At 35.6% G+C, this 26945-nt stretch overlaps 5 protein-coding genes across 7 annotated transcripts; 3 read left to right on the forward strand and 2 right to left on the reverse strand.

Moving 5' to 3' along the window:
* On the forward strand, positions 1–5681 carry LOC110732845 (SNF2 domain-containing protein CLASSY 4-like). The gene is made up of 3 exons (XM_021912846.1): positions 1–1593; positions 2716–2886; positions 3342–5681. Exons 1-3 carry the CDS (start codon positions 1–3, stop codon positions 5169–5171), a joined length of 3594 nt encoding a protein of 1197 aa, XP_021768538.1. The 3' UTR covers positions 5172–5681.
* Positions 5682–6261: 580 nt separating this feature from the next.
* LOC110732480 (phosphoacetylglucosamine mutase-like) lies at positions 6262–11180 on the forward strand. 2 transcript variants are annotated; one of them, XM_021912425.1, is made up of 10 exons: positions 6262–6507; positions 6660–6721; positions 6832–7094; positions 7731–7850; positions 7956–8098; positions 8218–8466; positions 9384–9799; positions 9885–10060; positions 10557–10653; positions 10840–11180. In XM_021912425.1, the coding sequence occupies exons 2-10, from the start codon at positions 6661–6663 to the stop codon at positions 10995–10997; spliced, it is 1683 nt and encodes a 560-aa protein (XP_021768117.1). In that variant the 5' UTR covers positions 6262–6507; position 6660; the 3' UTR covers positions 10998–11180. The 2 variants fall into 2 exon arrangements, with proteins under 2 accessions (XP_021768117.1, XP_021768118.1); XM_021912426.1 differs by lacking the exon at positions 6660–6721 and having other exon boundaries at positions 6264–6507.
* A 1510-nt stretch (positions 11181–12690) lies between these two features.
* Positions 12691–13429, reverse strand: LOC110732481. Its single transcript, XM_021912427.1, has one exon. It carries the CDS (start codon positions 13109–13111, stop codon positions 12821–12823), a length of 291 nt encoding a protein of 96 aa, XP_021768119.1. The 5' UTR covers positions 13112–13429; the 3' UTR covers positions 12691–12820.
* Positions 13430–13813: 384 nt separating this feature from the next.
* LOC110732482 (vacuolar protein sorting-associated protein 55 homolog) lies at positions 13814–16377 on the reverse strand. Its single transcript, XM_021912428.1, has 5 exons — positions 16164–16377; positions 15087–15221; positions 14949–14988; positions 14365–14452; positions 13814–14260 (listed from the first exon to the last, which is right to left on the reverse strand). The coding sequence occupies exons 2-5, from the start codon at positions 15183–15185 to the stop codon at positions 14068–14070; spliced, it is 420 nt and encodes a 139-aa protein (XP_021768120.1). The 5' UTR covers positions 15186–15221; positions 16164–16377; the 3' UTR covers positions 13814–14067.
* A 985-nt stretch (positions 16378–17362) lies between these two features.
* LOC110732484 lies at positions 17363–25403 on the forward strand. Of its 2 annotated transcripts, none has more exons than XR_002513493.1 (10): positions 17363–17783; positions 19018–19145; positions 19264–19335; positions 19445–19584; positions 20207–20321; positions 20395–20475; positions 21471–21605; positions 22646–22733; positions 24417–24736; positions 24832–25403. XR_002513493.1 is itself a non-coding variant. In XM_021912429.1 (10 exons), exons 1-9 carry the CDS (start codon positions 17486–17488, stop codon positions 24503–24505), a joined length of 1146 nt encoding a protein of 381 aa, XP_021768121.1. In that variant the 5' UTR covers positions 17363–17485; the 3' UTR covers positions 24506–24524; positions 24832–25403. The 2 variants fall into 2 exon arrangements, 1 of the variants encoding a protein (XP_021768121.1); XM_021912429.1 differs by having other exon boundaries at positions 24417–24524.
* Positions 25404–26945: the final 1542 nt, after the last annotated feature.

Here is a 26945-nt window from a genome sequence, read left to right on the forward strand (position 1 = left end):
ATGGAGTATGTACCAATAGGCAAGAGAACTAGGCTTCAAAAAACCCTGAATAAGGAGAATTTTTTAAATAATTCTGGGTTTTCTTCGAGTGATGATGACGATGAAGATGGATGTTTTGTCATTAATGAAGGAGAGTTCTTGAAATCAATTAGTAGAATTTCTGAAAAAAAATCCGCAAAAATTGATGTGGGTATTGAAAAAAATATTAGTAGTGATTTGGGTAGGGTTTATGAAAATCATGGTGAAATTTCTAAGGGTTTGGATGATAAGGCTCAGAGTATTATGAATGTTGATGAGAATGATGGTGTTGATGATGATGATGATGATGAGGAGGAGGATGGGAATGTATGTATGCTTGATGATGATGGGAATGATGGTGTTCTTGTTGATGATGATGGGAATGATGGTGTTCTTGTTGATGATAATGGGAATGATGGTGTTCGTGTCGAGGATGATGATGATGGGAATGATGGTGTTAGTGTTGTTGTTGAGGATGAGAATGGTGTTAGTGTTGTTGATAATGATGATGGTGATGGGAGTGTTGGTGTTGATGATGATGATGGTGGTGAGAATGATGGTGCTCGTGTTGATGATGATGGGAATGACAGTGCTCGTGTTGATGATGGGAATGACAGTGTTGGTGTTGGTGTTGATGATGGGAATGGTGGTGTTAATGTGGTTGATCATAATAGGAAAGATGGTGTCAGTGTTGTTGTTGATGATGATGTGAATGATGGTGTTTGGGATGATGATGATGGGAATGATGATATATGTGTCAATGGTGAGGATGAGGATGATGGGAATGGTGTTGGCATTGATGATGATGGTGAGGATGAGGATGATGGGAATGATTGTGTTCGTGTTGATGATGATGAGGAGGTTCCTATAGCTAAGTTACCTAGGAGACTGTTTGAGGGAATGGTGTTGCCAAAATACATTTCAAAAGATGTTGAGGGAAATGATTTTATTGGAAAAAGAACAAGGTCCCATTACAAGTTTAGGAGTAAAATCAATCATCATGGAACCCCTAATTCCCCTATCAGCATTGATATAGATGATAAATCCTCTTCCTCTCATGACGAAGAGGACCATCAGCCTAATAGTCGCGAGTATGGTAAAGGAAAAAGAAAACGTGGTAGGCCGCCTTTGAAGAAGGATGACAAAGTGGGGTTAAATCTTGATGTGGATGAATCATCTTCATCTTCATCTGAGGATGAGGAGCAGCACTTAGAGTTCAATAGACGTGTGACAAGTCAGGAGGATGGTGGAGGAAAGAGAAAACGAGGTAGGCCGCCTTTGAAGAAGGTTAACAAAGAGGATTTAGAGCTTATGAAGCCAAAAGGAAAGAGGCTAAAAACTAAAGAGGTTCAAAATGTTTTGCTGAACGCGATTTTGGAGAATGGAAAAAATGCAGGGCTTAATAATATTGCCTCTTCTTTTAGTGAGGCATTTCTTCCCCTTAAATTTAAGTATGGAATTGAGGAATTATCGGTGCCAGAAATTTCAGAAGAGGAACAAGAAGTCGAAAGCCTCTTTACAAATATGGACTTTGCTCTTGGAGTTTGTGACATTGGTTTTGAACCTTCTTGTTTGGTAAGGTTTCTCAGATCATACAACAAATTTATTACGAGTACTTCTTGGTTGTTTGCTTTTCTATAAGTTTGGATTAAAAATCATTTAAGGCCTCTTTGGTAGGCAGTAATGAATTTTATGTGTAGCTAGATTATACTATAGTTATGCTTAAGTTTTCCTTTAATATTGTGAACTTTTTCTATGTTTTAATGATATCTTCGCTTCAGCACAATGCATTACACATTGAAGTGATAACAATCGACTATATCTTGACTTGATTGTTGATAATAGTTAGTTAATGTACTTGTAGCAGGATTTATGAGATCTAACATGCTGTACTTGAGCACACAAAATTGGTAAACCAGTGAAATTGATGTTGTTTTTCTCTTCTATTGACTGTGACTCGTGTTTATCCAGAATTATATGGAGTAGTATTTCCAATATATTTACTGATGAATATCTACTCCAACCTGGTGAAGTATTTTGCATGCTAAATACCAAGTAAAACTTAGGCTGAAAGGTGCGGACTTAAAGTGATCAGACTCTTAAGCAGGTACAAATAAATGTCCTAGAACAAGTAGCATTTTATTTTATTTGAACAAAATGTACGATGCTTGGACTCTTCATCTAAGCTCAAGTATTCATGTCGAATACTTGGCATCAAAATGGGTTTGGGAACTTAATCACTTCAGTTTCGGCCAAAATGAGAAATCTCATACTTCCTACTTATGTTCGTGTCACGTGTTCTGATCATAGCTTTGGGCACTCATATCTGTGTCCCTGTATCTTCAAGTTAAGAATTTTACATTTCCAATTGTTGCATCCACGATTGAGTTTGTTTTATTATATACCTGAGTTCGTGCATTGTATATGTAGCTTTTATTACCTTCTAAGTTTGCAGTATTTATCTGCTGTGCTTTTTTGCAACTGAAAAAGTGCACAGTATATGTAGGTGTAAAAGATATGCTCTTTCATTTTCCTTTTCTGAAGTGTAACTCTAAAAACTGTAGCACAACTTTGAAGTTTGAATTTGTATGCCATATCTTGATAAGCAGTTGAATCTTGATTAATGTATTTCATTGTTATCTAACTTTGTAGCTCTATATTATCTACTTACTAACAGGCTTCACAATGACTTTGCAGGATAACGATGATGATGAAGATGATAATGCTGTTCTATGTGATAGCGCACTCTTGCAAGAAAAGCTTTGCCTTAAAGGAAAGCACTACTGGATTTATGATGAATTGATTGGAATCAAGTGCAAGTTCTGTTCATTTGTGAAGCTTGAAATACAATACGTCACACCTGATTTTGTAAGTCACAAAAACACCCTTTTCGTTGATAATATTTACTGTCATTAGTGTAATTATATATTTGCTTATGGTTGCACATCATGTTCCAATTGCTGTTCAATTTATCTGGTCAGGCCAGCATCTTTAACTGATGATTATTTACATAAAACATATACTTGTATATAGCTTTATATTATGCATAGACGTAGTATGTAAAAGGGGCGAAATTTGGAAAGTAAAGCTAAGCCTGTTAATCTATTGATTATATCAGTATGAAATTGGTAGTTGAATGTCCGTGTAAGACTGCTTTTGATGTAAACTACTATATCCACTAAATTCAACTGCATATGTATAAGTACAAATGTACAATTACTCGAACTATTTTGTTTCGATCTTTTCCTTTTGTATTTCCATCATAAGATCCTGTACTTCCTAAGCTCCTTTAATGACATGAAAATTTGATTTTCCATGTGAAGAACAAGAATCCGTTTGGGAGGACGAAAGACACCAGATACTATGGGCAATTCCCCTACAATGATACCAATGTTTCTGACAGGTTTCAGTTTCCGGATTTGAGCTATGATATCCGAGGTGAGGCTAGTATTCCGAATGACCATTTTTCGGGCACAGTATGGGACCTCATTCCAGGAGTTGCAAGGACCTTATACCCTCATCAGCGCGATGGGTTTGAGTTCATCTGGAAAAACATTGCCGGAGGGATAAGAATCGACGAGCTTGCTAAGCCCACGGAATCTGGTAGTGGTGGGTGCATCATATGCCATGCTCCAGGGACAGGAAAAACTCGGCTAGCAATTGTTTTTCTGCAGTCCTTCCTGAGGCAATACCCTAAGTCGAGGCCTGTTATTATAGCCCCTTATAGCATGCTTCGTACTTGGGAAGAGGAGTTTGATCGATGGAACGTTGACATTCCTTTCTTTAACCTGAACGAGAAGGAACTGTCAGGGAAAGAAGACCTTCCTCTGCTCAAAGGTCAGAACATGAAGAATGCTATGAAAGACGAGTATTCAATTCGAATGGCTAAGCTACTTACTTGGTCTATGGGGAAGGGTGTTTTAGCTATTAGCTACGGGCTTTTCCAGAGATTAGCAGGTGATGGGAAGAGCGTTGATGAGAAGGTTAGGAAAGTTTTTCTTGAACAGCCTGATCTCTTAGTGTTGGATGAAGGGCACACGGCGAGAAATGATAAGAGTGGCATAGTTAAAGTGCTGTCAAAGGTTGTAACTAAGAGGCGAGTGATCTTATCAGGAACGCCATTCCAAAATAACTTTGAGGAACTGCATACTACAATTGCCTTGGTCCGAGAAGAGTTTGGGGTTCCATCTTGTAGTCATTTGAATGAGGAACGAAAAATCGAGAAGCTAAGGAAACAGATTGGTCCCTTTGTGCATGTTCACAAGGGGGAGATCTTAAGAGATACTCTTCCTGGATTGTTTGACTCATTAATTGTCCTAAGACCCTCAGATATGCAAAAGTATATTTTTGCTCACATAGCAAGATTAAGAACCCCATTTCTCAAATTCGACAACCAGATATCTCTGGCCGGTGTTCACCCCTCAATTTTATGTGAGACAGATTCAGGGTATGCTGTCGATAAAGAACAAGAAACTTTGCTGAAAGATCATAGAATGGACCTTGATGCTGGAGCAAAAATACGGTTTCTTGTAGAGCTTATAAAGCTATGCAAAGGAGAGCGAGTTTTGGTGTTTGGCCAGCGCCTTCCCTCCTTAAACTTCATAGGAGATTTGCTAGAATCTCTATTCGAATGGACCAAGGGGAGGGAGTTGCTTTACATTGATGGAGGTCAAGATATGAAGGAGAGGCAGTCATTGATTAAGCTTTTCAACAACCCTGGGAGCGAGGCTAGGGTCCTTTTGGCTTCCACCAAGGCATGTTGTGAAGGGATCAGCCTTGTGGGTGCGTCTAGGGTGGTCTTGCTTGATGTTGTGTGGAACCCCTCTGTGGAAAGACAAGCCATAAGCCGGGCTTATAGACTAGGACAACAAAAGGATGTGTTTGTTTATCACCTCATCATTTCGGGGACCCTGGAGGAAGATAAGTTCCACAGGCAGACAACAAAGGAACATTATTCAAAGCTTCTGTTCTCTTCGTCCTCTCCTTCAGAGAATGAAACCACTATGCACAAAAAGAGCATCGGATCAAGGATGGTTTCTGAGGATCACTTATTAGAAGCAATGACCCATCATGAAAAAATCAATTACATGTTTGAGAAGATTATCAGCCAGCCTAAAGCTGATGATGATATGATCAAAAGTTTCTCTTGTTGAGATTCTTTTATAGTCATCTGACAATTATCTGAAATACTAATACAGTATGGTTTCATTTATTCTGATTTCAGCCTTTCATTCTGTTTGGACCAGCTATCTTTCTGTAAGTGTTGCTGTAACTACTGCTGGGGAGATAAGAGGGAAGTGAACTGGCTGATAATATAACACCTTCAAAGCAGCAATAACCATGATAAAACTAACAGTAGCCAGGCCAGTTCACAACCCACTTCTCTGCTCAGCAGTATTTACAGAAACTCTCAAGAAGGATCTCTAGTCTAAATAGAATGTAGGGTAAAAATCAGAATAGATAATCCCATATTTCTTTGGCATTTCAGAAGATTGTCAGAAGACAACACTAACTTTTGCTTAGGATATCATGATTCATGATGTATTGAATTAAGATAAACACAGTGTTTGTGTTAGGGGTTACATAATTGATTGAAAGTAGGTGTTACAGGTGATAAAGCTGTTATTATAAAGCTAGCCTTCTGTGCCAGTGATTCTTAAGAAAATGAGCTAAGTATACTGTATTAATGAACTTTTAAGCATATGTTAAATTAATTGGTGAATAAACTCGAGTTTGAAGAGCATGTGATAAGAGAATGTAAAAAAGTAATATTACACAAGTGATGACTTTCATTTAATTATCGATGAAATTTTAGATTTAATTCCTTCTTTGTAGATGGTTTTCTTTTAAAAAAAATCTTTTGTTAAACGTAGCGGAAATAAAGTTGCTCATGAGTTAGCTCACTTTCAAGTTTTAACTGTGGGAAATCGAGCATAGTTATGAAAAATCAATATCCCCGGAAAACATTATGGTCTAGCTTCTAAAGCCCAACTAATACAATATTTTGATTAGGTGAGATATTAGTGTCCACTTAAAAAGCCTAATATGTCCTTACCTTTTACTTATTCTTTTTAAATGTTTGATGTATTTTAAGTCTTAGACTTCAAAATTCAAAATACATATCATCGCGTGCATATAAATTTAGTTTCAACTAATTCAACAACACTTCACTTATACGGAATACAACATTTGTGCTCATTATTCTAGCAAAATTGTACGGCTAAAGTATTCACGAGAAATGTTGATTGAATTATTCTAGCAAAATTATACGGAGTACTGGAGTAGCATGTATATGTCCGTCTAGATTTGAGTCATCATACGGTTGATGAAGTGTTCCCTTAAAAAAAAAAAAAAAATGAGATTTTCCATCAGTGTTCTCAAATTTTTTCCCCAACAAAATTGGAGTTTTTCACTTTTACAAAGCGTACTCTGACTTCTCTATTGAAGCGGCTTCAGAAGTTTCTCATCTCCATTGAAGCAGCGTTTAAGGTAAGATGTTTATTCCTTTTTTTTCATCTGATAATAGAAAAATTAATTTCAAATTGCTGTTATATTATAAATCCAGAATTAAATTAAAAGCTTCAATCTGAATTTGATTTTCGAAATGCTGCTGATTCATAATCTCTCTCTTCAAATTACAGAATGAACCAACAACAGCGTAACTTGATTTTACAATCTTCCTCCAACTTCCCACCACCCAAAGATACAATCTTTCCTCAATTTCCCCTTCAATTTCAATAAATTATTTTGAATTAATCAAACAAGAAAAGTAAATTTATTCTTTCAATTTGATAATAAAAACAAAAAATGCAGGGGTGAAATTATCGTATGGAACAGCAGGGTTTAGAACAGATGCAACCCTTTTGAGATCAACATTGTATAGGGTTGGAATCTTGGCTGCTTTAAGATCCCTTAAAACTCAATCATTGATTGGGCTGATGATCACAGCTTCCCATAATAAGGTTTCTGATAATGGTGTCAAAATTGCTGATCCAAATGGTGGAATGTTGTCTCAGAATTGGGAACCCTTTGCTGATTCTCTTGCTAATGCTGCTGATCCTCTTCAACTTCTTCAGGTTTATCTGCTAATTATGTTGAATTTATTTTAATTTTTTTGGTTTTGTTTAGTTTGAACATAGAATGTTGGAATTGTGTTAAATTTGCAATTTGTTTTTGTGGGGGTTAGTAAATTAATCTAAGTTATAGTTTGATTATTATCTAATCCGGGTTGAAAATTATCATGTTGCCTAGATTGGAGTGATTTGAGAATACCCTTCATCTATGTTACTCAGACTTGATACAGGCATGTGTCCAAGTAATAGACTCGGCTTTTTTAGAAAAAAAATATCAATGTTTTTGGTCTAAAGTGATGTATAAGTGTTGATACTACCTATGTTTTGTGTCAAAGATCTGATATGGGTACAGGGTACTTTCGATAAAATGAAGAGTTGAGTAGCATAGCCGTCATATTATATTTGATAATGTTGTTGATAATAACTTGAGATCACCACTATTGTGGAAGTTGGTATATTGGATTTTGTTGGACCTATCTTTCTCTTTTGTGGCTTATATTGCTTATGTTGTAAGTTTGTAAATAGGATTGTATTGAATATAAATTTATCAATACCCATCTTGTATTAGTACAATTTTATATTTGAAGAAAGACTGTTGTTTATGGGTTGTTGCTAAGTTTAATTCATATTTCAAAACAGCTTATTGAAGAATTTGTGAGGAAGGAGAACATCTCATTTGACAATGCCTATTCAGCCGAGATCTTGCTAGGAAGGGACACCCGGCCCAGCGGAGAGTCTCTCCTAGAAGCTGCAAAGCAAGTAATACTTATCTCTTCATGAGCAATCTGTTGATACAGCAATGCCAATTATGTAGTTCTTTGAATTGTCTCCGAAGTATTAAATTATCTGCTTATTCTATTCAAGGGTATCAGCTCTATAACTGGTGCAATTTACCATGATATGGGAATTTTAACCACCCCGCAATTACATTGGATGGTCCGTGCTAGAAACATGGGTATGAATTCAACAGAGCAGGATTACTTTGAGCAACTCTCACATTCCTACAGGTTAATGTGCACACCATGCAAATCTTTATTATATTTCTTCTACTCCATTCTTTTGAACAATGACAACACAATTACCTTCTTGAATCACTCAATTTATACCACTGTCATAATTGGCTCAGGTGTTTAGTTGAATTGATTCCAGACGGAATTAAAGGGAGAAAATCTTATGATAAAGTGGTAGTTGATGGGGCTAATGGTGTAGGAGGTGATAAACTTGATGTTTTGAAAGACATGTGCGGTGGTCTATCAATAGAATTAAGAAATTCCAGCAAAGGAGAAGGTGTTCTGAACGAAGGAGTTGGAGCTGATTTTGTGCAAAAAGAGAAGGTCATGCCTTCTGGGTTTGGCCCTAATGATGTTGGGCTGAGGTTAGTCATCTCTTTTTTCATTTGGTTCTAATCATTAGTATTGCTTTGTTTTCAACTTTTCACTTGATTCTTTTGTATCTGGTGGTGGTTCTGGAACATGAAGCCTCCTTTTAACTACAACAGAATTCAGTATGTGCTTTCTTGGTCAACTGTAAAATTTGACGCAGAATGATATATCTTATCAAAGCTTTCAAAAACCTCCTGGCGTGGAATTTTGGCTTTCTTACCTGATAAAAGGTTTTGGGATGAATTGGTGTAATTTAACTTGGTTCATCTAACTGGAGATACATTTTTTTAGCTTTATATTCTGGCAATGTCAAGATCTCAATTCTCATCCTGGTGTAGATCATTCAAGTAAGAAGAGCACTGCTCTTTTGGCTGGGATTGATTAAAATTCTGGATTCTATGCCAAGCTTAATATAGGTTTTTATGTAAAATGGAATGTGATAATCATGTAGAAAAATAATCTATGTTTCTGCTTGATGGCATTATGGAAATCAAGAAATCTGATTTTCAGGTTATCACTCTGTTTTGCCTTTTACATACATTGCTATAGATAAATTAGAGCCCAAACTCAAAATAGCGTACTAGTACTGTGAATGAAAGGTGAAAAGAAAAATTCTATAATTGAAACAGACAAGGTAAATTAAACAAGCAGTTCTTTAGGCTTATTGCTATTGAAAGTAATCTGTTATCTCTGTATAGTTTCATTTCATATTTCATGACTGAAAAGTATTCCAACTTCAGTTTTCGTGCTAACTTGCTAAGTCCTCGTAATAGATTTTCCATTTAACTTTAACTAACTAGTGTTGAAGTAAATATTGATTCTGGTTACATCTATGAAGTATTCATTTTTATTAAGGGAAATGTTGGAACTGTGGAAGCCAGGCTAACTGCTGATGGTTCTAGCATTTCAGGTGTGCAAGCTTTGATGGGGATGCAGATAGGCTTGTATACTTTCTTGTGCAACCAGACAGTAAAGTGATTGACCTTGTTGATGGGGACAAGATGCTATCATTATTTGCTCTATTTATTAAAGAGCAATTAGATGTTCTCAAAGACATTGAAATTGAAAAACCATGTGAACCTTATCATCCACGTTTAGGCATAGTGCAAACTGCCTATGCTAATGGGGCATCAACCGATTATCTGAAGAACTTGGGGTTAGATGTTGTCTTCACTCCGACTGGAGTGAAATATTTACATGAAAAGGCTTCTCAATATGATATCGGTATATACTTTGAAGCAAATGGCCATGGCACCATATTGTTTTCTGATAGTGTTCTATCTTGGTTGGAGGCTAGAAATAGTGAGCTCTCTTCCTCTTCTACAGGTCAGTTAATGTATAATGTTATTGCAATTCATACTTTTATTCTCCTTGATCAGACTTACTAAACAATGTTCTTTGCCTTTTTCAGGCTCGGAAAATCAAAAGGCTGTGTTGAGATTATTAGCAGCCAGTAAACTTATCAATCAGGCTGTTGGTGATGCTTTGAGTGGATTGTTATTGGTAGAAGCCATCTTACTACATACAGGATGGTCAATTCAGAAATGGAATGAACTCTATAAAGATCTTCCTAGCAGACAGCTTAAGGTTTGTCACTTTGTTGAATTTTTCATTGGAAAGTAATTGAAATATTCTCAATAACAGAATCCTCAACTCTGTTTGCTGGTTTCATTTCAACCTTTGAAAGTTTTTCTGAGAGCTCTTGATCCTTTTTGGTTTCGTTGATTAACTGCAACGACTCTTAGGTGAAAAGTTGACTGAGCTTTCACTGCATACTAAGGGACATGTGTCTTGTAAAAGGAAGTTACAGAGTAAATAATTTGTTAGATTATAATTGTTTGTTTCTTAAAGTTGAGTACTGTTACTATATACTTTGTATAGTTAAAGATATATTCCATAAATTTTTGCCAATCTTGGTATCACCATGATTTACATATTTAGTTATAAACTCACTCTAAAGTGGACATTGACATATTAGTTCCTGCCCTCTCATTGTGAATTGTGTATTATTTCTTTTTAGCTGTAGATTATCTACGTTAATCACATCAGTCCATAAAAATTTTCTTCTGCGTTGGAGTTTCAGGTCAAGGTTGTCGACAGAACAGCTGTTGTCACTGCAAATGCCGAGACTATAGTTGTACAGCCCGCCGGTATCCAAGATGCGATTGACACTGCAACTGGTAAAGCCTTCACTCTCTAGAAATCTGTATTCAAACTCTTTTATGAGTTGGTGAAGCAAATTTTGATGTTTGTCTGTAGCTTTATTCATTCCCTTTTTCAAATGGCAGCTTTTTTTTTCCTACTATCTGAGTGATCAGCTAATTGACTTTTTTTTTTTTTTTTTTTTTTTTTTTTCACGAGAGCAGCAAAGTATCATCATGGACGATGTTTTATCCGACCATCAGGCACAGAGGAGGTCATTCGGGTGTATGCAGAAGCCACCACCCAAGAAGAGGCAGATAATCTAGCTAGTGATGTAGCAAAGCTCGTAGATCAGTTCCTTGGATTGCGCAGCTCTCAATAAACAAATTGGCCGGCTGGTTTTTTTTGTTGCAGGATTAGTTATAACATGGGAATTGGCTGCTTGTTTGCCTCAGCCAATCCCCTTTTTATAGATCAACATCAGGGATCCTTTTTCTCTTGACATATGTATAACTGAATTAATAAGTTCAAAGGTTATACAGAAACAGGTTTTTCCCCTTGATAACAGAAGTGGCATTAACAGATTTTTTTTCCTCAATAATAATGGCATATTGCTTGCATAAAAAGCACCTTATTGTCAATTGTGTGAAGTATCAATACATATATGTCTAATTAATTCATGCAAGTTTGATAAATGGCATTTGATGCTAAATTCTGTGGATTTGATTTTTGATAACAACTTGGCAGCTTGGTCCGTCCTTAAAATGTTATAGACGCCCAAAAATTTTGACATACCATATTTTCTCCTTTTACGAAAAATAGTACAATAAGAAATGTTTTATGGTAAAATTATGTCATAAATTTCGAGTATGTTGCCTATTAAGCTTATGCTGTCTACAATTTTGTCCTTTGTAACAAATAAAAGTACTCTATGTAACATTGTTCAAATATCTACGCTGTATAAATTACTGTCAAAATACGGCAATGTTCATGTTGCCTGCATCCTTGTCAAGAGTATGGGCGTATGGCAATGTTCATGCTGTATTCTCTGTAAGCTCTAGTAACAGTCCAAACAGACACCATTCAGAAGTAGCTAGATCACTAGCCGTTATCTTAATATCAGCTACAATTTGCTTGATTTAACAAGTATAAGTGTTTAACCTCAGAAGGGGTGATAACAGAGATCCTCTCGCATCATCTAGTGTCAAGATATATCTACAATTCACCCTTTAGTGAAATCTCTAAGATAAAGAGAAAACTAGGCAAACATGTGCATGATATTAGAGCCTCGACATTATCTGTACTTATCAACCATAGATAGCCTTCAGGGTAGGAACTCACGAAATAATGAGAAAAAAGAAAAAACAACCCTCTCTATTTTTTCATAGTTCTTCTGTTAGAAGGGGTATGGAATTGAACTATGGGAGTGAAAGGATTGATAGGAAAGCTAAGCCTCTTAATAGAGCACATTCTAGTGCATCAGTGCATGAGATGACCATGATGAACAAGTCATTATACATTTCATCACATCTGATACCTCCATAAATTCATCCAATCTCAACAGTTTATCTATAAAACAACATCGACAATTAAGTCAAGCAAAACCCCAAATTGAAAGAAATATGCAGAAGGATAGTACAGGAGAAATCCAACTTTCCTTAAAGAACCCTGATTCCCTTCCTATCAAATCAAAGCTAAGGGATAACTGTTTTCGACAACCACGAACCACGCTCCCTCAACCAATTTTTTCTCCTCTCTTTCGACTCAAATTCATCCATAACTATCATAGAAGCAAAGGTTGTAAATTAGTTGAATTCTAGCTTAGAAATGCTAATTGTTTCAGTTCTCAAACTGTCAGCAATTCCTTAACCTCTCAGCATGCATAATTGACAATCCACACATCCTTACACTCTTACTATCCTACATTCCTACACCTACCCAACACTTAGAAAAGGTTCAGCCTAAACTACACTTACTGCATTAACACACAAAACACTAACAAAAATCAATCATTTATAACCCTAATTCAATCAACAATTGAAATGCCATGAAATCAATCACACAACAAAAATTCAAAAATTAAACCCCAAATTTCTTGAGAATTTTCCATTAATAATAACATTCAAGATACAAGAAAACACTTAATTCCATAACATTGAAATTATGAAAATTAAAATAAAATAAAAAAAAAAAAAAAAAGATTGATCAGAAAACAACCCGAAATTGGGGGGCGTTAGAATCATCAGCAGGGAGAATTTCCCAACGACAAGGCTCGAGTTCCTCAGAAACAGGGCAATACCCAGCGAGCGTAACCTTATCCGTGGAGGCAGCAACCGACCCGAATTCAAAAACGGTTACCTCCGTCGCAGCAGGGCGTCGGACTTCCACGGCGCCGTTCAAACCTTCCACCGCTTCGCCGGGTTTTGATTTAGATTTCTCCGGTGGTGGTTTTGTCTCCGGGGACTTGTCCTTGCGCTTCCACCATAGAAGACCCATTTGGTTTGGTTTGGTGATGCGGAGGAAAGTGGTTTGGCCTTCTGGGTGTTGAAACTAGGAAAGGGTTTATCTTCTATTCTTGGGAAGGAGAGGAGAGGGTTTTTGTACTTCTTTTTTTTTTTTTTGGGTAAAGAAATTACTCGCTACGTGTACGTCCTATTAGGCTCGGAACCTCTAGATTCTGAGATACGGAGTATAATCCTTACCAAGTCACCGTATCAAATGCTATTTCAGCTACATAGTATTACAACATGAGAATTTCGAAGATAGGTTTGGTTCAACTTGTTCACTTAGAAGTCGAAAATTTTAATTCAACTTATTTCAATTGAAGCAGTAAATCTAGCCAGTTGGTCTGGTCTACTATTTCTATGATTATATGTACTTGCATATGAAAGAATGGAACATTCCGTAATTTGACGTACCTTTATTTTTATGATAAATGAGTATCATGTAATTGTCACTTGATAAATGAGTATCATGTTTATGATAGAGATGAAGTTAGTATTTTTTTTTTATACCATACTACTTGTGCAATCTATGAATCTGGGGTCGGGATTTATGTCTAATGTATCTCAAGAAATATTAGTGTCACTAAGGATGAGCAAATCAGGTTTCAGTCAAAAATTTAGGAGAATTTTAAAACCAGATTAGAATTGTCGGGTTAATCTACTCTTTTTTGCGGAGAGTTGCAGTAACAAAAACTAACGAGCCAAAAACAATATTTTTCCATTAATGAGCTGAAAAAAGAAAACATCACAATATTCCTAGAAAATTAACAGTTGCAAATTGCAATGACAACCTCCTCTACCACCTCCACCTTAATTTGAAGTTGATAATTGTGACAAACACTTTCATTTACTAATTACACATCAGAAAATTACATACACAAGGGAAAAAACACATCCCATAAAGAGCATATATCAACCCTCCTGGGCCGAAATCAAGTCCAAGATATATCAAAGGCTAGCATAATCATCATAGTCACCCATTTTGATGAAACACAAAATGGCTAAAATTAATACAAAAAAGGAAGAAAGCTCCATGGTTAGGGCTCCCCAACCAATAATACCAGCGTGCTTTAAAATAGTTGGTATTGCAATACTGCCAACCACTGAAGCCCCCGTTAAAAATTTGGTCGCATTCAACCAACTGTTGGACAAATAGAAAAAGGGGCACAAGAATGACATTCAGTATTGTAAGTTTGTGACATTAGAAAATCTCACAGTAATATAAAAATAAGCACTAATAACAACCTGTTATCAGAGGCTTCTGTAAAGAGCGAAGAGGCATCAGATACAGCAAAGAACATCATAGGCATAGGGAGGAGGACATACATTATAACTGCAAATTAATAAACCCGAGCAATGTCAGAGTCAAGCACAAAAGGTTCAGCGTTTGACACAAGAAAACTTGCTAGAAGAATTATGCAATTCAACTATTTTGTCACAAATCATTTTCCTAGACAAGTCACATTGTTGGCCGGGTTGGGATAGGTGTTGGGGAACGCATCAAAAGCTAACTGTATTCAACAGAAGTTCTTTTTTTTTATTTGCGGGGGGGTGGGGGGGTGTGCAGATGGGAATTGAAGGGAGAGCGGGGAGAAGGGGAGATGTGTAGAAGAAGTAATAAATCCATGACCTATACTAAGGAAGCATAGCAACGAAATTAAAATTGACAAAAATGACATGTACTTTAATTCTTTAAACATCCCAATAGTCAAGTTCAACACCTTCTCAATCAAAGTATATGCTCATGCATATACACAAAATTGGAGTACATAGTAATATAGTATATACAATGAAAATATATGTTCTATGTAATATTCAATCATTTGTACCTGTAAGCATCGGCCACCAGTTATTGTACAGAGCACAAGCCTGCGAGCAGCATAAAGCAGCTGTAACTTGTAAGACATTGATTAATCCATGAAAAAATCAAAACAACAATGGAAGGAAAGCATGATGTTGATACCGACCAAAATTTGCAATACAATTCCTCCGGACACCAGAATTGCTAGAAAAGCAAGCTTCCCACTTTGCACACAAGTCACCATATAACCAGGTAAGTCTGCCATTATGTCGTCTCACTCTCACCACATAGGTTGAAATCCCTGAAAGTGAAATAGAAAGAAATAAACTAAAGTGACGAGAAGCAAATCAACCTATAAATATACCCTAGTTATTATTGTGAAATTCATGTACAGCAATCCTGCAGACAAACTAGTAGCTTCATGCCTTAATCTACTATTTCACCACCATTGAGTCCACGAGACAATATGCACACATACAATCATTTGCACTACCATTTTCATCCCCCACAAAGCTACAACTATGGCAAAATAGCTCTCAAATAATTCTGAAGACGTCCACAATATTATGCAATCTCCAATTTGGTAATGAACTAATGATGATGGGGCCATTTCTTGTCACAAATAGGCATTCCACTGCCACTGCCTGGCAATGAGCCCTTGAATCCATTTCAAACTATATCTAATCATGCTAGAATCCTCAGTTCCAACAACAAAAAAACACACCCAAATATGAATATACACCAAATGCAACTATTCCCTCCGTTCCACCAAAATTGCCCCATTTGACCATTTTTATAAGAGCTAATTGGATTAAATGGTGGCAATCCCAATGAAATGGAGAGAGTACTATTATCCACAATGTAATCTAATTAACCTATTTCGCTAAAAATGGCAAATTAGTAAGAGCGATTCATGCAATTTGGATCTATTTTATCAAAACTAGGTACCCAATTACGCAATTACGTAACAGTGGTTTAATCTATTCGAAATAAAGTTGCCACTTTCACTGACAATTGAAATCCAAAATCCAAAAGTAACCAAATCAATGATATAATACACATTAACAGACAAAAATATAATCAATTGATTGAATTCATGGCTAAATGCGAATAATCGCCATTAATAAATATAATCAGTATTGTGTAAATCAAGTATTGATTTAGCATAATTCTTTATTTAATTTGTGAAACAAGTGATTCGAAATTGAAAAAAATAATGATGGATAAATTGACGACAGCATACCAGGTGAGAATGATGTTTGATTCGAAGGATGAGTAATAATTGTTAATGGAGAAATAAAGAGTGCAGAAATCAGCGAGAATTAGATGGAATATCTAGGCACGTCGACAGATAGGTACAAAGTAAGAAAGTACAACCACTCCCTCGGACTAGCTTTGGAGAGATAGAGAGTAGAGATTCCAGATGACTTGCCGGCTTGTCAATTCTTTTGTTTTTGCTTGATGAGTCCGTTAAAATAGTTGTCATGCTGTCTACCCGATTTTTATCGATTAAAATTTATTTTTACGAATAGACGGATAGTTAAGGGTAATAAGGTGTGCTTCAACCATCACTCTTGAAAATAAGTTTCAAGTTCTATCAAGCCTCAAAAAATTAGGTTTAAAAAGTGTAAACATAAGGTTAAATTAAGGAAAAAAAAAAGTTATTAGGTATTTAGGTTCAACCGTTCAATCAAGTTTGATAAGTTTAATTAGATGAAGAGAACGTACTCTCAGTGTAGCGTAATGAGTTGGCTTCTAATCAGACTTTATTGCTTCATTAATTTTAAGTTGTGGCATAATTTTATAATGTAGGTCATATAACTTTTAAAGCACAAGTTTAAAAGTCTAAAAATAATGCTCTTGATATAAAAATCGATTCATGTATGTGTGTGTCCATCCACAATAAGTACTTCCTATGTTACTTCGATACCCTGTTGTATATCGAGTATCACATGTCGGATTCTCCCACAATTCGACATGACACCCGATATATAGTGGCTTGTATAATTTTTTTTTAATATATATAAAATTCTAAAGTGTCGGATGATTCAACACCTTGTCAGACACGATGCCCAAATTTGAGTATGAGCAACATAGCGTAATTCACTTAAAGTCTTACATCATAATACATACGTAGTATACTAGTATATGGAGTAAGTACTTGTATTTTATTTATTTTTGGCACAATCGTATGTAAGGTGGTTCGTGTGGGCTCAAAGCAACGTTCGTCTTCATCTCTGGATTTGGAATCCAGCAAGTTAGCTCGTGTAAAGTTTACTCACACTGGTCTTTTATGGGGATTTATCACTTAATATAATTGTCGTTGTCTTGTGTATTTTGTGATATTGTTGTTTTCATTATACGAAGTATATGATCTTCTTATTAAAAAAAAATCCAATTTTTTTTTAACCTTGATTTAAAATTGATTAGAGAAATCAACAATCTCAAGTCTAAATTTCTGAAGTGGGGGGGAAAAGAGAAGAGAGAAAGAGCCCTTCACAAACTCAATTGATCCTCTTCCTTTTTCTCGCCAGCAGATCAAACCAAAATTGATCAGCAGCAACAATGTCTTCTTCAACACCAAGAAGACGCCCAAAATCATCACCCAAAAACCCTAATTCCAAATTCATCCCAAATCACTCTCATTCTCCTACCTCTTCTTCGACTCTTACTTCATTACTTGCAGAAGTTGAACCACCCCCTAATTTACTTCCTTCAAAATCCGATTTTCTCAAGCTCATTGTTGTCATCACAATTGCCGCTTTTGTTGCCATTTTCTGCAACTTCTTATCCAGCTTCATCAATCGCCCCTCTTTACCTTTCTGCGATTCCGACGTCGGAGAATACGATGTTTCATTGCTCGGTAATCTTCACTCTCTGCTTTCATGTCGCAATTTTGTCTATTTTTTCGTGTTTTTATGATTATTTCTACGAGTATGTGAATACGTGATGAGGTACAGTTTGTGTTGCTCTAATTGTTACTCGATTTTGATTTTATATCATGATTATGGGCATGAAGTAATTTAAATTACTGGAAAATCTTAGATAGTAGTTGGGCCATTCATTATTATATACATTTTGATGAAATGTGTGTTCAAGATATTTTAGAGTAGTATAATTAGAGGAATATTAAGGAATGATAGAGTTTGCTCGGTTTTATTGAATCATAGTTCCCGTTTTTGGGTTTCATAAACTATAAGGCAATAAAGTACAAATCGATATGAATTGTGCCTTATATGGGGTCAAAGGAGGTACTAATGTGCATGATTTTGGAAAATCTTGGCTGAATTATGTTTCGTACATTTGCTGTTATAGATGTTCTGCCATTCATTCTCACTGAGGTTGATAATTTTCTAGTAGAGAAGGGTTGAAATATGTTGTACGTCTTTGAATTTCCTGTTAGTTACATTGATGGTTATTCCCATTAAGTGGTATGGAAGTGGGTTGTCATTAAACCAAGGGTCTATTAGGAAACAAGTAGGGGAGGTGTGGTGAGCGAATAAGAAAACCACTGCTCTTGTTTGGATATTAGAGAAAAGGAGGGAAGAAGAGGGAAAAATTATCAAGTAATAATCATCTTCGTTGACAGGAATGTTGTATGAATGTTGTTTTGCTGCCATGAGAGTTGTTAGCCCCTTTATTTGCTATTTTGCTTGTCAAACAAAGGAAAACGCTTATGTTCTTTTCCCTTCCTTTTCTGTTCATTTATTCCTTCTATTCAAACAAAGTGTTAAACTCTATGTAAAAGCTAATGCTTCAGAGTAAAACAAACAAATCTATAAGCAGAGGGAGTTCTTGTTTGTGTTTGCTTGAGCTGTTCAAGATGAAGGTCTCATACCAATTCTTTTGGGGGTGGGGGGTTATAGTTACTTTAGGCGTTCCTTTTATCTGATACTTAAGGGAATGGAATGGGCCAAACCCACCCCCAAGGTTTCCAAACCCCATACCTCATGGTTTTGAGGTATGGGTTTAAAATTCATACTTTTGACAACCAAACATATGGTATTGGTTTTAGTCACTCTAAAACTATACCTCATACTTATATTCAGCGAACCAAACGCCTCGGTTTAATTTATTTCACATTGTTGATCTTACAGATACATGTGAGCCTTGTCCAAATAATGGAAGGTGTTACAAGGGCCAGTTGGAATGCATTCAAGGATATAGGAGGTATGGAAAATCATGCATCGAAGACGGAGATATCTATGAAGCAGCTAAGAAACTTGTAAGCTGTTGTGTCCTTGCTTTTTGTGCAGTCATGTGATCTTCTTTTTGACTGAACTAATGGATGTTCTCACCTTGCTATGGCTTATTTTTTATATTTTTTACGTTGCTAATTTCAGTCAGTATGGGCAAAAGATCATCTGTGTGAAGCACATGCACATTATATATGTGATGGAACTGGGACAATTTGGGTTTGTCACTTCTCTGCTGTCAGACTTTGTGAATTTTTTGCTTGACTCCTGAGAGTGCCAGAATTGTTTAACTCTGTTAGAATTTTCTTTTTACTGTAACTCTGTTTAGGTGTCGGAGGACAAGTTGAAGGACATGCTGGACAAAGGATTCCAAGGTTCTACTGCATATGATATCAAGTATCTATATGCAAAAGAAAAAGCATTGGAGGACATTAGTGGACTGCTGGATACGAGAACCATTGGCAACAGGTATGCTTTCTTCTACGGCAAATAGAACAGTTTATATTGAATAACTAACTATCAGGATTGCGGTCAGAGCTTCTAACTTTATAATTGATCACATGTCTCAAAAAAAAGGGTCAAACATGATTCTGATTGCTGACCATGTTCATCAAACCTTAAGGCACACAATTCATCTCCCCTTGTCTCCTAATATACTTCCAATTGAACCTTTAGTGCTAATGAATTAAAGGTATTGAATACATGTTTTGATTGACTATCTCAGATTTGCAATTGAATGATTGATGGACAATTATAAAGCTTTAAGCACAAAAAAATATAGGGTGGTGTCTGCCTGGGTGGTGCAAGCTTATGGGTGAGAGAGATATAGATAGATAGAGAGGGGCTATTCTGACATCATATGATAGGCTGCAGCCTGTGTTTCTATTTTTGTGTCCAGTACCAAACTGAGTTATTCACATACCATGTAACAGGGTTTTGTAAGCGGGGTCGGTTACATGAACCAAAAGTGATTATTACGTGTAGTCATCGACAAAAATCTTCCTCCTCCATCCCTTACGATCCAATGCCTCATCCTCATGCATTTGTAATTTGAATCAGTCTAAAATATTTTGTGAATCTTTTCTTGCAGGGTCAAAGAGTTTAAGTGTCCTGACAAATTAGCTGAAAGTTACAAATCAATGACTTGTCGTGCTCGGCAATGGGTAGCTAAGAATCTTTTACTTCTCATGGCAGTATTTGTACTGGTATTCAACTCTTATCTCAACTCAAAATTTAGCATGAACTTCGTGATCATTATGATGATATAGATATTTACAGCTTGCAGGATCGACATTGTTGCTGTTGAGAATTCAAAGAAGATGGTATTTGACAAAAAGAGCAGAACATCTTTACCATCAGGTTAGCATTTGGCACTACCTTCCTTAATACTTCAAACAACGTAATATCTAAGTTGGTGCAAGACTGAGATATTGGATGTCACGGTGGCTCATTTATGAAGATTTATGGTGCTTGTTTATGAGTAGTTAGTACTTGTAAGCTTGTAGCGGGTGATCGTGGAAATTAATTTTGAAATCAAGCTTGATCATAATTAGCCAAAATTTGGATTTTTTTTTTTTTTTCCTGTGGCGTGGGTCTAGGGCCTAGGCCCTCCTTTATATAGAATTTTGTTGATAATAGCTGTAGTTTTTATCTTAATAAGCACCTAGAATTTATAGTATGGAACTGACTTTTAAATTAGTTATTCTTGAGGGTGGTTATTAAACATGGCTTCTATAAATTCTTTTTCAAAAATTGCAGTCATGATGTGAACAACATGTCTCTGAATTTAAGTTTGGCATAAAATGTGGAGTACCTTTACTCTCTTAAGTAACTTTTTGACCAAATGATCAGGATATCAGAAAGTACTTTGAATGCAATGTCTCTGTGAGTACAAGCTAATTAAACTGATTGCATTCGTGTACGTAGAATGCTCATATCTATGAAACTGACTGCAGCTTTACAATGGAAAGGTAGGTACTTGTAGGCATTGCCTTTGGTTTCTTTCTTTCCATGTGCCCACTTCCTCATTGCTAATGAAAGTATTGAACCATCTTCCATGCTTGACATTGTTTCATACTTTCATGCAACATCTAGCCTTAAAACAATTGAAAATGTTGATTAGAGAAAATAGCCTAATTTATTGGGTTGTAAATCAGCTATATTATGAGAAGAGCACTCAATGGTCCTACTGCAGAAAATGAAAGCTATTGAAAATTCTGAAGTGTGGAAGCTGCTGCTATTTGTAAATCTGTTATCTGTTCATTGACTTCATTCTCATGACAATATCTAGCTAATGCTTCTTATTATTGACATTTTTATGTACTGCTTTTAAATTTTCTTTGAAAAATTGTCAGGTTTGTGACACACTTGAGGACAATGCTATAATGTCTAGATGCATGGGTGACAGAGAACCCTGGTTAATTGCCTCAAGGCTCCGAGATCATATACTTACTCCCAAGGAAAGAAGAGATCCTTTTCTATGGAAGATGGTATTTCTCTCCTTTTTCTTTACCCCCCTATCATTGGAGTTCTTAATGCATTTTAGGATTTTCAAACATGTGTAATTACACTGTGTCCTCTCACTTGTCACCCAGTGCTCTTTTTTTTCCCTTGCAAAACAGGTAGCACATAAAATTTAGTTGCATTCCCTCAGGTCAATAATATTTGCTAACTTAACTGTCTTCAACTCTTCACTCCCCCCCCCCCCCCCTCTCCTTCCCCAACAAAAAGAAGAGGGGGGGGGGGGGTTGTCGATTTTCTGTTAACCCCCTTTTACACTGTGCTTCCCTGAACTCCCCTATATCAACCCAGATTTTGTAGGTGGCTTGTTAAGGATATGTTTGTTTCAGATAATTTCAGACATAATAAGTTCAGATAAAAAAAAAAAATTCATGCAAAATAAGTTCAAAATTTTAATAAAATTAGTTGAAACAAAATCAAATAAGTTCAGATAAAATCAAATAAGTTCAGACAAAATAAAATACCAAGTTCTAATAAAATAAATTCAGACAAAATGAGATGAACCAAATAGAGCCTTATCTTTTTTGGATATGTCTTGCTATCACCAGCTTGATGACTAATTATTGGTTAGGAGTTGCTAGTTTCCCCACTTAAAAATTAGATTTCTTTTGCAAACTTTTTTTGTTGAAAAGTGAGAAGCTAATGATTCTCCATAAAAAAAATTCTTGGAGCATATACATTTGCTCTCTGTTTAAGTTTTTTCCAAAACTTTGGCCTGTTGTGAGTCTACTTGGCAACACAATGTTGCTTAACAGCTGAGGGTCATTATTAAGTATGATATTTACCATCCTCGTTTAATCACGTAATAACTTTTTGGCACCAATGGAAAATATCTCTGATTGGAGCTGTGAGCTAATGTGACTGGCTGTGTACTTGTGTAGTGTTGTCATTAGTACAATATTTTAACTTTATGATATTTTTTACTTTTTTGTACATTTTTGACGGTATATACACATTTCTATTTTTATAGTATTTATACTGATTCTCATTTGATCTTTCTATAAATTAGGTTGAAGATTTGGTGGAGTCGGATTCTCGTTTGGACCGCTATCCAAAGCTTGTGAAGGGTGAATCAAAGGTGGTGTGGGAATGGCAAGGTACAGAAATGCAATTTGGGTTCTATATATACCGTATCATTATGATTTTTAATTAGCTATCTTAGAGCCTCATTTTGCAACATAAAGTCTAATTGAATTGATAGTTTATCTAATTAAAGGGAAAATTGAGATGACTATAACTTATTATGTATCACTTGATTTGTGAATTACGGACGTGTCACTAAAATGTAGTTCTAAGAGAAAATATGTTTTCTAAGTGTTATTGCAATCTAATAAGAATCTTCATGACAATTTGACTGTTAACCTTTCCCTAAGAGTTGCTCTTGGAATTTTGCTATTGTTGCACGTAGACTTTGCTTTGCTAGTTATTAGATTCTTTTTTCTTATAAAAAAGACGTCTAGCTGTCTCTTCGAATTGGTAATTTGGTATGTTTATTGAGGATGCATAAATTGTTGTTAGAAGGGCAATTTGGGTAAAGAAAAATACATCAAGAGAATACCCTAGTCCCTAGGTCCTTTAGAAATTTGGGAAAGAAAAATTGTACGCCAAGAATGCCAACCACGCTTTACATTGGACATTGATTTTTTTAATTAAAATTTTCTCACAAAGCAACACCTGTGAAAGCACATTAATAAGGGTAACAACTCTTATCTCAAGGGCTTATGAGTTGTTGAATAAGACCTGAGAATAGCAAAGCATGGAGAACCAAAGGAACATCCTTTAATTTTTTTAGTGTTAAACTCACCCATTCACAAATAGTGGATATGCGAGAATATAAACTATTATTTTGGCTTCCCTGGCTCCCCAAGATACTTTTTCTGTAGAAAAGTACATCCTTTTGTTAAATTCTGTCTTCACATAATCACATATCTGAGCTTATACCAAGAGTCGATTTGAATCATGAGAGCAATAATTCTTGAGCACATGTAAGATGTAACCATAACATGCTTCATGTTTGTGCTGGATTCTGAACTATTTAGTATGATTTTTAAACAAGTAGTAGATTTGCTTGGCTCTGGTTTAATCATTACTTTGTCTACTTTGTCCTTCTTTGAAGATTAGTCATTACTCATTGCTTCCGTCAATAATAGAAATAAAGATTAACTGTTAGCTGATTTCATTAGCTACTTCTGCTGTTTCATTTTAGTTGACACATGTCTTTATGTATGTTTTTCAATGTGTTTTTTCAATAGAAAAAATTTGTTAAAAGTAAAAAAACCCTAAAAAATTGTAGTATAGTCATGACTGCCATCTCCCTTTGGCAAATCTGGGATCAATACCTTTTTATCCAGTGGGTGGTGGTGGAGCATAATATAGTAAGGTCCTGGAAGAATGCAGTATATGTTAAGGGTTTGAGGAATGCCTTATATATTTAAGAATTATTCAAAAAATAACTTTAATCATCATTAGCATTTTCGAGAAATGAAGCATAATTGACCTTGATGTTGTATAGTTGACTTTTTCATCTCTCTTTAGAGTCATGCTTGTTCTATTAGATTCATGATTTTGGCACCTTGTCGTATCTAAATTAAGTGCTGTCCTGCTCCTACAAATGAATGAAAATGATACGAAGTACATGGAAATGACATATTTGAACTCTGCAATGTATTGTGAACTATCTCCTGTAGTTTTTATGGCCCTTTACTCTGTTTAGCCTTTTTTCTTTTATATTTGAAAAATTAACTTTTATTCCTTGTCTTTCTCTTTTTGCTCTTCATTAGTGGAAGGTTCTTTGAGTTCTTCAAGGAAAAAGAAGGTGGATATTGGCAGTTTGAATTCTGGTGCAGATATGAATAAATCATATGGCTAGAAGCATCAAGTTTAAGTTGGTGAGATACAGAGTTTATACATGGATATGATCATTTGGAGATTCAACATTTTGACAAGTTATCTATCGATTTCCAGCATATAAATTAAAATGTCCTAGTACACTTGTGTCTTCTACTTGTATGTTGTGAAGTGCTCTGTATCATGCAATTGAGACATGTTTGCAGTTGTATGGGGAAGACTAGTCACATGTAATCTACAAAAGCCCCAAAAGGTGTTAAGACTTGTGCATTTGTGCATCATTTTGGCAATTTGATCTTAATTTCTGTACTTCAGATGATCTTAATTTACTTTGTTCTATGTGTGCAGGCTTTAGAAGTTTGTATGAGAACATCCATGTTACCAGAAGAGTCTAGAGTAAATTGTTTTGTAATAGCTGTGCTGGAGACGATTGAGGGGATAACTGTAGCCATAATCAGGGGCTTGTTACAGCTTTCAGCAGCTACATCTTATCGTAACTGATTGCTGTACATCTTTGAGCAGCAACTGGCCAAAGAAGCATTTTTTTCCCCTAGCAGGCGGTGTTTCTGGTCGTCAGTTAGTAGTTTTGTCTATAAAGATGACTGGAAAGCAAAGACAGAATAAAGCTAGAATTCTACAAAATTGCAGAGACGTACACCCCCCCCCCCCCCCGGAGCAAGGAAACGTCATAAATTTTGCATTTGTGTGGAATACCAGATTCTCATGTATCAACTTGTAATTACTTCGTATATTTATATTGAATTTCATTTTACGAAAAAATTCGTTGGGAAGTTTGTGGTGTTTTCAAAATTTGTGCTTCTAGCATCTCATTGACATTCTTGTGTGGAATGGGGTGCTATTTGCCGGCTTATATTGCATGTCGCATCTTATTAATGAGATTTTGTACTTTTGTAGTTCTACGATTCTGTTGTTTGTGTTCAGTACGCAGTTGAATGGTCCCTGCTTTGTGCTGTCAATCTACTTGTATCTGGTATTCTGGTGTCTATAATAACAGAATCCCCCCCCCCTTGTGACACGTGTCGACGTGTGTTTCTTGAATGTCATGAAAAAATCTTGCCCTCGTATACCATTAGACTTGACAAAATACTCTGTTTTAATTACACAACTTTGAATTAATCATAATTGAAAATATACTTGAAATTGATCATGGAAGGAGCATATATTTGCATTTTAATACAGAGAACATAAGTACGAGTACAATTTTTCAAAACACATAGCATCATCCAAATCTAAAATTAATTCACCATGCACTTTTAAGGTGTTTTTTTTTTTATTATTATTTAAACTTTTAAAGTGTTAAAGATTTTTACCGATAGAAAGTTTTTGATCAGTGAAAGGAGAAGTAAAGAAGAAGTAAAAAGATGGGTGAAAATTGTAGTAGTATGCTACTATGTAAATTCTTAATATATAGCCGAACATTTACAATAAAATACACACATGATTGTCCTCTTATTTTACTTATGCATATAATTGATGTCCTAAGAAATTATACATGTGAACTTCATTTGTTATTCTCTTCAACACTCCCTCCTTGAACGTTCACATGAAATGGGGTTGCCTCATTAAAAACCTTGCTAGGTAAAACCCTGTGGGATAAAAATCATAGCTAAGGAAAAAAAGTACAACGATATTATATTATATGCTTTGGTATACTGCCTCGTTAAAAACCTTGTCAGGAAAAACCCAGTGGGATAAAAACCTGATCGAAGGAAAAAAAAAATGCAGTGCATATAATACCCCCTTGATTTCAACATAGTTCACGAAGATGTCGCATTCCAATTTTGTGAACTAATTGCTCAAATTTCTTCGAAGGAAGTGATTTAGTGAACAGGACGGCAAGGTTGTCACAAGACTGAATTTGTTGGATATCTATTTCCTCATCCTTTTGCAGATCATGTTTGAAGAATAGTTTTGGGGATATATGTTTTGTTCCATCTCCCTTAATATATCCTTCAGTTACTTGAGAGATGCATGTTGTATTGTTTTCAAAGATGATGGTTGGATTTTTTGTTATTACATTCATTTCACACTCTTCTTGGATATTACTGATCATCGACCTCATCCATACACATTCTCGTCCTGCTTCATAAAGAGCTATATATCAACTGCATGATTCGAAGATGTTGCAGTCAATGTCTGTTTTGTTGATTTCCATAATATTGCATTGCCGCCATAAGTGAACAGATATCCAATTTGTGACTTGGCATTTTGTGTATATGTAAGTATCCAGCGTAAAAGAAGAATGTTTGAGTTTCTGGTATAGAGGATCCCAAATATGGGCAACTATAGAGCATACTCCTCAAAAACATTTAAAAGTAAATAGTATTTATTTGTTATAAAGTTTGAGAAGTAGGTATAAATATACCTGACTAGGAATTGGTGCTGATAACGTGTTAAAGATTTTTACCGATAGAAAGTTTTTTATCAGTGAAAGGAGAAGT

This window comes from Chenopodium quinoa, unplaced genomic scaffold (assembly GCF_001683475.1).
Source record: "Chenopodium quinoa cultivar QQ74 unplaced genomic scaffold, ASM168347v1, whole genome shotgun sequence".
Classification (NCBI taxonomy): Eukaryota; Viridiplantae; Streptophyta; class Magnoliopsida; order Caryophyllales; family Amaranthaceae; genus Chenopodium; species Chenopodium quinoa.